At 44.2% G+C, this 11,734-nt stretch overlaps 1 protein-coding gene across 1 annotated transcript in view; it reads left to right on the top strand.

Moving 5' to 3' along the window:
* LOC110489256 (zinc finger protein 865) overlaps positions 1-10,017 on the top strand; it is a 23,123-nt gene extending 13,106 nt beyond the window's left edge. Inside the window, exon 2 of the mRNA XM_021561907.2 lies at positions 4,601-10,017. Within this exon, the coding sequence (XP_021417582.2) occupies positions 5,036-9,055 (4,020 nt within the window). The 5' untranslated portion in view covers positions 4,601-5,035 and the 3' untranslated portion in view covers positions 9,056-10,017. The remainder of the gene's footprint in view (positions 1-4,600) is intronic.
* The last annotated feature ends 1,717 nt before the right edge of the window (positions 10,018-11,734 follow it).

The raw sequence follows: 11,734 nt of genomic DNA, 5'->3' as shown, positions 1-11,734 counted from the left end.
GAGCGAGGAGAGGGACGGAAGCTATACTGTTACACTGGCAATACTAAAGTGCCTATAAGAACATCCAATGAATGAAATACACATTGTATAGAGAGAAATAGTCCTATAATTCCTATAATAACTTCAACCTAAAACTTCTTACCTGGGAATATTGAAGACTCATGTTAAAAGGAACCACCAGCTTTCATATGTTCTGAGCAAGGAATTTAAACGTTAGCTTTCTTACATGGCACATATTGCACTTTTACTTTCTTCTCCAACACTTTGTTTTTGCATTATTTAAACCAAATTGAACATGTTTCATTATTTATGAGGCTAAATTGATTTTATTGATGTATTATATTTAGTTAAAATAAGTGTTCATTCAGTTTTGTTGTAATTGTCAATATTACAAATACATTTTTTTTTTTAAATCGACTGATTAATCGGAATCGGCTTTTTTTGGTCCTCCAATAATTGGTATCGGCGCTGAAAAATCATGATTGGTCGACCTCCATCAACAATTATTGGTGAATCTTTCATATCTGCAAAATACACTGAACAGAAATATAAACGCAACACACAACAATTTCAAAGATTTTACTGAGTTACAGCTCATAAGGAAGTCAGTCAATTGAAATATATTTATTAGGCCCTAATCTATAGATTTCTTTTGACTGGGAATACAGATATGCTTCTGTTGGTCAAGATACCTTAAATACATAAAAAATGGGGCTTGTATCAGAAAATCAGTCAGTATCTGGTGTGACCACCATTTGCCTCATGCAGCGCAACACATCTCCTTTGCATAGAGTTGATCAGGCTGTTGATTTTGGCCTGTGGAATGTTGTCCCATTCCTCTTCAATGGCTTTGCGAAGTTGCTGGATATTGGCACGCGCTGTCGTACACGTCGACCCAGAGCATCCCGAACATGCTCAATGGGTGACGCGTCTGATGAATATGCAGACAATAGATGAACTGGGATATTTTCAGTTCCAGGAATTGTGTACAGATCCTTGCAGTGCATTATCATGCTGAAACATGAAGTGATGGAGGCGAATGAATGACACGACAATGGGCCTCAATCTCATCACGGTATCTCTGTGCATGCAAATTGCCACCAATAAATTGCAGTTTGTAGCCCGTAGCTTATGCCTGCCTGTACCATAAACCCACCGCCACCATGGGGCACTCTGTTCACAATGTTGACATAAGCAAACCGCTCGCCCACAACGCGAACACGGTGCATACATGTTTTCTATCTGCATGGTACAGTTGAAACCGCCATTCATCCGTGAGGAGTACACTTCTCCAGCATGCTAGTGGCTGTTTGAAGGTGAGAATTTGCCCACTGAAGTTGGTTACGAGTCAGAACTGCAGTCAGGTCAAGACACTGGTGAGGATGATGAGCATGCGGATGAGCTTCCCTGAGACAGTTTCTGACAGTTTGCACAGAAATTCTTTGGTTGTGCAAAAACCCACTGTTAAATCAACTCTCAGTGTGGCAGATCTCAGACAATCCCGCATATGAAGAAGCCGGGTGTGGCGGTCCTGGACTGTCGTGGCTACGTGTGGTCTGCGGTTGTGAGGCTGGTTGAATGTACTGCCAAATTCTCTGAAACGGTGGAGGCGGCTTATGGTAGAAAATAAACATAAAATTATTTGTCAACAGCTCTGGTGGACATTCCTGCAGTCAGCATGCCAATTCGTATTTTATTTATTTTACCTTTATTTTACTAGGCAAGTCAGTTAACCTCTCTGATCTCCCAAACCCGGATCCGGTATCGTGACTACAGCCTCAAGCTCATTACCATAACGCAACGTTAACTATTCATGAAAATCGCAAATGAAATGAAATAAATATGCCATCTCGCAAGCTTAGCCTTTTGTAAACAAAACTGTCATCTCAGATTTTCAAAATATGCTTCTCAACCATAGGAAAACAATAATTTGTGTAACAGTAGCTAGCAAACAAAGGATTTAGCGTTAGCATTAGCGTTAGCATCCAGCACGCAACATTTCAACAAAAACATAAAAGCCTTCAAATAAAATCATTTACCTTTGAAGAACTTCTGATGTTTTCAATGAGGATACTCTCAGTTGGATAGCAGATGCTCAGTTTTTCCAAAAAGATTCTTTGTGTATTAGAAATGGCTCCGTTTTATACATCACATTTGGCTACCAAAAAACCCCCGAAAATTCAGTCCTCAAAACGCGAACTTTTTTCCAAATTAACTCCATAATATCGACTGAAAACATGGCAAACGTTGTTTAGAATCAATCATCAAGGTGTTTTTCACATATCTCTTCATTGATACATCGTTCTTGGACACATGCTTTCTCCCCTGAATCAAATGGTAAAGTAGAAGCAGCTGGCAATTGCGCACCGAATTCGACGCAGGACACCAGGCGGACACTTGGAAAATGTAGTCTCTTATGGTCAATCTTCCAATGATATGCCTACAAATACGTCACAATGCTGCTAAGACCTTGGGCGAACGACAGAAAGTGTAGGCTCATTCCTTGCGCAATCACAGCCATATAAGGAGACAATGGAAAACAGAGCTTCAGAAATTCTGCTAATTCCTGGTTGATGCATCACCTTGGTTTCGCCTGTAGAATGAGTTCTGGGGCACTTACAGACAAAATCTTTGCAGATTCTGAAACTTCAGAGTGTTTTCTTTCCAAAACTGCATAGTCGAGCATCTTTTCGTGACAAAATATCGCGCTTAAAACGGGAACGTTTTTTATCCAAAAATGAAATAGCGCTCCTAGAGATCTAACAGGTTAAGAACAAATTCTTATTTTCAATGATGGCCTAGTTCAGGGGCAGAACGACAGATTTGTACCTTGTCAGCTTGGGGATTCGAACTTGCAACCTTTCGGTTACTGGTCCAACGCTCTAACCACTAGGCTACCCTGCCGCTCCCTTGAGACATCTGTGGCATTGTGTTAACAACTGCACATTAAGTGTGCTTTAATTGTCCTCAACACAAGGTGAACCTGTGTAATGATCATGCTGTTGTGATTTGACAGGTGTGGCATATCAAGAAGCCGATTAAACAGCATGACCATGTGTAAATACACCAGCCAATGACCTCTACATCTGGCTTTTTTTACCCTTGGCTCCTGAGTAACGCACTGCATCTCAGTGCTGGAGGCGTCACTACAGCACCCTGGTTCGAATCCAGGCTGTATCACAACTGGCCGTGATTGGGAGTCCCACAGGGCGGTGCACAATTGGCCCAGAGTCGTCCAGGCGTTATTGTAAATAAGAATGTATTCTTAACTGACTTGCCTAGTTAAATAAATAAAATTGTCTGAGACTAGCCACCCAGACAGCTTTTTCTGTTTGTTATAAAGCCCCTTTGTGGGGAATTTGTTCTGATTGGTTGGGCCTGGCTCCCCAGTGGGTTGACAAATGAGTCAAAGGGTGCAAATTGGGCTCTAGCCTATTATGATGTTTTTGACATAATGCAAGCCAAATAGTTTCAATCTAATGGGTACCATTCATTTATTTTGTGTGAAGTAAAACTATAGTTGCATGCCCCTGATGACTTTCAATTATAAAATGCAGGTGAAGTGGGTTTAAATGCATATTGTGTGAAAATATATTAGTACCAGTCAAAAGTTTGACACCTACTCATTCAGGGCTTTTTTAAAACAATTTTCTACATTGTAGAATGATAGTGACGACATCAAAACTATGAAATAACACCTGGAATCATGTAGTATCCAAAAAAGTCGAAAGAATCAATATATTTTTTAGATAGCCACCCGTTGCCTTGACAGGTTTGCACACTTGGCATTCTCTCAACCCGCTTCATGAGGAATTATTTCCAACAGACTTGGAGTTCCCACATATGCTGAGCACTTGTTTGCTGCTTTTCCTTCATTCTGAGGTCCAACTCATCCCAAACCATCTCAATTGGGTTGAGGTCGGGTGATTGTGGATGCTAGGTCATCTAATACAGCACTCAATCACCCTCCTTGGTCAAATAGGCCTTACACAGCCTGGAGGTGTGTTTTGGGTCATTGTCCTGTTGAAAAACAAATGACAGTCCCACAAAGCGCAAACCAGGTGGAATGGCGTATTGTTGCAGAATGCTGACACGGTGGTTGTAACCAAAAATCTCAAATTTGGACTTATCAGACCAAAGGACAGATTTCCACCAGTCGAATGTCCCTTGCTTGTTTCTTGGCCCAAACAAGTCTCTTCTTATTATTGGTGTTCTTTAGTAGTGGTTTCTTTGCTGCAATTCTACCATGAAGGCCTGATTTAATTAGGGATGATTTCATAACAATGATTGTAATCCTTTAGTACCTGCAGATGGTTATATTACCAAATGCACCAATAACAGAGTTGATGGCTGTTTTGGTCTACACAACAGTTCTTGTAAATAATCAATCTTTTGAAGGCACAAATGTTTGTTTACATTTGGACAATTCTTAAGTTGGAAAATGAAGGTCTCCAGAGTTTTGTCTAGTGATAAGTGGTCATGTATGCCAACACTGGGAGCTGAAAATAATTTGCAATTATGCTTGGTAAATTCTCTGGGGATGAGGTGCTATCAAGCTCCCGGGCTATTTAACTTAATCCATATTTCTGTTTTTCCCCAGTCTTTGAGATCGTGACATCAACAGGCAGAAAAAGAAGTGGAACACCTGTTCATCCCTCATCTCCCCAGCTGGATGCTGACAGCTTCACATTTTTGGTGAAAAATAAAGACTACAACTATAGAAGGAATCTAAAAACACTACGTAGACTGCATACTATTTATACTTTGTGTTTTATACATTATATTCCAAATTAGGAAAATAACTTATTATTTCAAAGGACCTTTACCTGCTCTTCTTGGTTGTAACGTGCAAGCAGTAGGCATTAATCTATATGAGGGGATAGACATTGGTAGCAGTGAGTCATTCTAGTTGTTCAAGAAGCATTACTTCCAGTAGCTGTGGCTATTGATCATTTGATTATTATTGGTGCGATATTGTTGTAGTTCAACAGTAGGGCGAGTGACCCAGGAACAACCTCCCATCAGTGAGCGGGAGATGTTCCAGTTCAGTAAGTACCCCTTGGACATTCTAGATATGCTAAGTGGACACCAAGCCCACCAGTTTAAAGGCCTTGGATTGGAAAGACAGTTCCAGCACCAACAGCAAGTCCAACTTCAGCACCAGCAACAGCTTCAGCAGCAGCACCAACAGCAGGGGGAGTCGTCAGGGGCTCTTCTATCTGGGCTTGGTCTGGGGTCTCTTCAGGGGTCTAGAAGTAATGCTTTTGCTGATTCGTCATCTATATTTGCCAAAATGAGTGCCCCACCTCCACCAATATCACACCAGAGCCAGTCCTCATCCTCACACAGTTCACGGAAATCCAGCAAGATGAGCAGTAGTGTTAGTGGGAGCTCTGCTGCAGGATACCCACAATTCTTACGTCCGTTTCACCCTGCAGAAGCAGCGCTAGCGCAGGAGCAGCTGCACTCTGGAATGGGACGTTTTGACTTTGGGGGTAGTAGCAGTGGAGGATCTGGTGTTATTGGAGGAGTAGTTACATCTGCACCTCCACCCTTACACCCTGGCCTCTCTGTTCCCCAAGCCTCACCTGGACCATCCTCTTCCTCGCCCTCCCCATCAGCCTCATCGTCCGCTTCTAACAACCCTGGCAGTGCAGTTTCCTCCCTAGGGCAACCACTCGTTGGGCAGTCTGATCCACGTAGCTTACATCAGCAGTTCAGTTGCATGCTTGCCGCCAATCAGTACTTTCTTTCTGGTGTCCCGACCAACAGCAGTCTGGAGCAGTTTCTGGTTCAACAAGGGGGTCATAATCATCTTGGCCTGGGTTTGGGCCAAGGAGCTAGTGACTCGAGCTCAGCCCTTGCCCCACCTCCAGCTCTTCACTCCTCTCACAGTCATAGTCACTCCACTCCCCAGCCTCAACAGCAGCAGCAACCATTGGCACCCCATGCTTTATCTCACTCTCACAGCCATACCCACCCACACCATCCTCTTCACCCAACACCTCAGCCGTCATCTCTGGGTGGCTTTGATTTCCAAGGTATTCCAGTTCTCTCCTCCAATCAGCTGGCTTCGTTGATGCAACAAGAGGCTAGTGGTATGCCCCTCCCTCTACCACTCCATTTATCACTTTCGAAAGATGAAGGGAAAGGAGACAGTGGAAGTGGTGGTAGCAGGAGAAAGAAGGCTATGGCTGGCTATCTTCCTCAGAGAAAAGCAGATGGCACCAGTCACAGCAGTGGTAGTAACTGCCACAGCAGCTCCACTGAACACAGTCAAAATTCAACCATTCAACCGGGCCTTGTAGGAGGAGCCATAACCAGCCTTGGTGGTAACCATTCATCAGTTCTCTCTTCAACACAACAGTCCTCCTCAACGGTCTCCTCTTCCTCCTCAGCCCCTTCCTCATCCACAGCCTCTGTGTTGGTAGCTAATGATTCACAGCTACCTAAACCTGAAAATCTCAATCCCATGGCCCCCATGCCTTGTCAACCTGACCCTGAAGCCATCTACCACTGTGGTGAATGTGGAAAGACTTTCAGTCATCTTACAAGCCTTCGCAGGCATCTCCGTAGTCATGGTTTGACTTCTGAAGATGCCAAGCCAGACACTTCAAGCGAAGACAAAACATTCTGTTGCACCGAATGTGGAAAGGGTTTCAAGAAAAGGGGGCACCTCCTCCAGCATGGTGTTATCCATTCAGGGGCTCGTCCATTTGCATGTGGTGTCTGTCAACGGTCTTTCAACCGCCGTGAGTCCCTCACCAGGCATGAGAAGATTCATGATGATAAGCCTTTCCGATGCCCTGCTTGTGGTCGCTGCTTCCGAGAGAGCACCTCTTTGCTAAACCATGCTGCGTCTGGCACCTGTGGAAAGCCTGGAAGGAATTCCCGGCCCAGACCAAGTGGTAGTGGTGAAAATCAAAGCTCATCAAGTGCGAGTAGCAGCAAAACTGGAATGGAGGCTGGAGGCAGTGGTACAGGTGATTACCAACGAGATGGCGCGAGCAAATTTGGCACAGATTATTCAAGGAACCGGCCATCATACCAGCCATCCTACAGTGTCGATGACTACCGACGACAGCAGGCTAACCCATCTTGTTATTCTGGAGAGAGCTCCCATGGCAGTGGGATGTCAAGCCAGACACTCAGAAAGGCACCACTGGCTCCTACCTTACACCCACACCCTCAAAGTCAACAGCAACACCATCTCCATCAACAGCAACCTCATCTTCCTCTTTCATCTCTATTGGATGACTCTGAGGATGAGGTCACTAGCAGTGCCATGTCTGCCATTGCTGCAGCTGCCGCTGCATCCTGCGAGATAAGTACTGGCGAGAGTCGAGGAGAGGAGCGAAGAGACATCATTGGAGGTTTGCTTGGAGGACTTGGCTTTGGTAATATGGGAGTCTCACCAGGTGGTCCATCATCTACATCTGAAATCGACAAGACCTACAGATCAGGAAGTGGCTCTACCATCCCTTTAACCCATCCAAGCCAGCAGATGATGAATGCTAAACCGAAAAAGCCCCGCAAGCCTCGGCAGAAGAGAGAACCAGGACCTGATGGAATCATAGTTCGACAAAGAAGAAGTCGTGGAGAGGGAGAACGGCCATATTCATGCGGAGTTTGTGGTAAAGGATTCAGGAGACGTGAGACCCTGCGTCGGCATGACCGTGTTCATACAGGTGAGAAGCCACACCGGTGTGATGTTTGTGGGAAAGAGTTCCGGGAGTACTTCCATCTTACTAAACATTCCACTGTGCATTCTGGGCAGAAGAACTACAAATGTGACCTATGTGGTAAAGAGTTTGCTTATGCTCAGAGCTTGGTGAGACATGGAAAATTACACACAAAAGTGGAATTGGATGGTACACCAGGAGGAAAAATTGCTAAAGGCCATGGAGGGGTTATTAGTCTAGATGGAAATCAAGCAAACTCTCAATCTTATTATCCGTACCCTCAAGAAAAGTCTCAGGGGTCCAGCTCATCCACTCAGCCCCCTCAGCCCCCTCAGAAGCTCTTTACATGCACAACGTGCTGGAAATCCTTCCGCCATCAGTTCCACTTGACAGCCCATCAACAAACTGTCCATGGTGGTGGAATAAGGGGTGAAAAGAATTTCTGCTGTGAGGTATGCGGGAAGGCCTTTGCTTATTCTAACAGCTTGTCCAGGCACAGGCAATCGCAACATGGATTGGGCCGCACCGGGTCGGCAAACCCACCAGCTGGTGGAACCCAACATCCTTCTCAAGCAGATCAGTATATCCCTCTTTTTGAATCAGGCCACCCCTTAACTTATCCGTCAGGCTCCTACATGCCAAACCAATCCTCCCAAGGTCAACACCGCCCTTTTCAGTTCCAGTCCCAAGAAGGATGGGTTGGTGGCAAGAGAAAAAGAGAGAAAAAAAGGAGGGTCGAATATCAAAGCATAATGAGAGGGGGGCAACTAGTAGGGGTTGCCTTGAATAAGGCCACGAGCAGGAGACTCAAAGTGATGAAGCGGAAAAAGGGAATAATGCATGAGAAGCTTAAGCAAAAGAAACTGCTTGCCCAGCTCCTGAGGATGAGAGGAGGGTATAGAGTTAGACAATGGTGTGGCGGTGTGGTTAAAGTCAGTGGGCTGTCATCTATGGAAGTCCCCATAAAACGTTTTCCATGCCAGTACTGCCCCAGCACCACATTCGCCAGTCAGGCCAAACTTTTGCTCCATCGTTCTGTGAGGCATCCTCCAAGAAATAACGGCCACCAGGCCCGTCTGAAGTGCTCGGTCTGCGGAAAGCGTTCTCGGACATTACGGAAAGCCCTCATTCATCGTGGACGTCACCTTTCCCAAGGGCGGTTCTCATGTCCCAAATGCCGCTCCCGCTTCTGGAATGGATCTCTCCTGGAGAGGCACAGCGTCGCATGCCAGGGTCAATCTCTGTTAGGTAGTGGAAACTGGGCCTTGAAAGTGAACTTGCCCCCAAGAGAGGTTGTTGAGAAGACAGCGGAAAAAGAGGGCCAGGAGGGCTTGCCTGGGAGAACAACAGTGGTGACTGAATACAGCCACTAAATATTTTCTAGTGTAGGATTTTTTTAAACTAAAAAGCAAGCAAGAACTAGCGAGTTTTAAAGATGTGGACAACAGGCTTACATCCCATACAATCCTTAATATAGCAGAGATGTTTGTAAAGAATACTTTTTTAAAGGCTCACATCAAAAGCACCATCCACCGGTCTTTGCTTCCCCAAAGGGGAGAGAGTATTCTGGATCTGAGTGTTTGAGTAGCACCTCTTCTAAAATACTTTCAACCACAGTATCGTTTTTGTTAGCTGTGTTTGCGCTGGGATTATGAATGCATACTAGTAAGAGTGGAGTACCAAAAGTACTGATGTTTTATGTTTTCTGTCATTATTCACAGTTAAACAGTAGTCTTTGTCTCGTTCTGTACTATGTGTTTTTTTTCTTTGTTCCCTGTGGAGATTATTTTTCATACAGATGTTTGGCCTGAACCTATAAAATTGGCCGGTAAGACAGGCCAGTCATTCTAAGAAGCAATTTATCCGAAAAAGGAATTCAATTAAGTCACTCCTTAATGGGACTTAGGTGTCAGGAATGGAAAGGGTCAATGGGAACAACCGGAGAATACTGTACAATTCGTATTATATTTTATTATATATTGTTTATTTGCATTATTTTTTTTTTAATACTCCCAAGTATCATTTATTTTATAATTGTTGCTATTCTATGGGTGGGTGGGAATGAGTTTGGGGACTGTCTTTGTAAAACAATGGGATGATGCGTATATGTATCGATGTGATTTTTCCCTCCCCCTTTTACCAACCCTACGCCACAGTTAAGCCCTATCCCGTAACACGCATACACAATTGTTCATTACCTAGGTCCTGTCCCCCAGTGTTTTCCTTTCAGTAAACTAAAACATTAAATATTATTACTAAATAACTATCCTTTTCTTTGCCTAAAGTGAAAGTGAATTGTTGAAACCCTCAAATCTAATAAAAAAAATAAAAAATCTCATGCCTTCCCCTTTTATTTAAATCAGTGGTATTTGAAGTTGCACCCTAGTGGGGACGCGTGGGAGATGCAATGGGGGTCTAATTTGTATACAGGTAGACCAGAAACCCACATCCCTGATTGTAAGATTAGCGGCAACCCTGAGAAGCACCTGCTGCTCATCGGTTGTTCCGTTCAAATGCTGTTTTGATTTCAAATAAGTTTACCTACACAATGAAGGCTGGAAATCCTAAATGTCTCTCTACGGTATCCCTGATGTAGTGAAAATAATTTCCAAAATGTAAAAATTAAGTAAGCTTTAATGCAACCAATTTTTAAGTGCGGACTGATTACGCTATTTGTTTGAGTGGGTGGGGTTGGTAGAAATTCTGGCCAAAAAAATGGTCTCCGCGCTGAAAAAGCTTGAATACCACTGATTTAAATCGAGAGCAATTTTTGCCAAAGCACAAATGACCGCTCCTAAACAGTTTGCTGCTATTTATTTACCTTCGTATACAGTGCTTTCGTAAAGTATTCAGACCCCTTGGCTTTTTCCACATTTTGTTACATTACAGCCTTATTCTAAAAATAAAAACGTTTTTCACCCTCATCAATCTACACACAATATCCCATAACGACAAAGTGAAAACAGGTTTTTAGTAATGTTGGCAAATGTATATATATATTTTTTTAAAGCAACTTATTTACATAAGTATTCAGACCTTTTGCTATGAGACATGGAAATTGAGCTCCGGTGCATCCGGTTTCCATTGATCATCCTTGATGTTTATACACCTTGATTGGAGTCTGCCTTTGGTACATTGAATTGATTGGACATGATTTGGAATGGCACACACCTGTCTATATAAGGTCCTATAGTTGACTATGCATGTCAGAGCAAAAACCAAGCTATGAGGACAAAGGAATTGTCCGTAAAGCTCCAAGACAGGATTGTGTCGAGGCACAGATCTGGAGAAAGGTACCAAAAGATGTATGCTCCATTGAAGGTTCGTTGCCTCCATTCTTAAATGGAAAAGTTTGGAACTACCAAGACTCTTCCTAGAGCTGGCCGCCCGGCCTCACTGAGCAATCGGGAGAGAAGGACCAGGGTCAGGGAGGTTACCAAGAACCCAATGGTCCCTCTGACAGAGTTCCTGTGCGGAGATGGGAGAACCTTCCTGAAGGACAACCATCTCTGCAGCACTCCACCAATCAGGCCTTTATGGTAGAGTGGCCAGAAAGAAGCCATTCCTCAGTAAAAGGCACATGACAGCCTGCTTGGAGTTTTCCAAAAGGCACCTAAAGGACTCGGACTATGAGAAACAAGATTTTCTGGTCTGATGAAACCAAGATTCAACTCTTTGGCCTGAATGCCAAGTGTCAGGTCTGGAGGAAACCTGGCACCATCCCTACGGTGAAGGAAGCATGGTGGTGGCAGAATCATGCTGTGGGGATGTTTTCAGCGGCAGTGACTGGGAGACTAGGCAGGATTGAGTGAAAGATGAACGGAGCAAAGTACAGAGAGCTCCTTTTTTGAAAACCTCCTTCAGAGCGCTCAAGACCTCAAACGTGGGTGAAGGTTCACCTTCCAACAAGACAACGACCCTATGCACACAGCCAAGACAACGCAGTAGTGGCTTCGCGACGAGTTTCAATGTCTTTGAGTTGCCTTGAACCCTATCGAACATCTCTGGAGAGTCCTGAAAATAGCTGCCCATCCAACCTGAAAGAGCTTGAA

This window comes from Oncorhynchus mykiss, chromosome 32 (genome assembly GCF_013265735.2).
Source record: "Oncorhynchus mykiss isolate Arlee chromosome 32, USDA_OmykA_1.1, whole genome shotgun sequence".
Classification (NCBI taxonomy): domain Eukaryota; kingdom Metazoa; phylum Chordata; class Actinopteri; order Salmoniformes; family Salmonidae; genus Oncorhynchus; species Oncorhynchus mykiss.
This window is presented reverse-complemented; position numbering and strand designations above follow the sequence as displayed.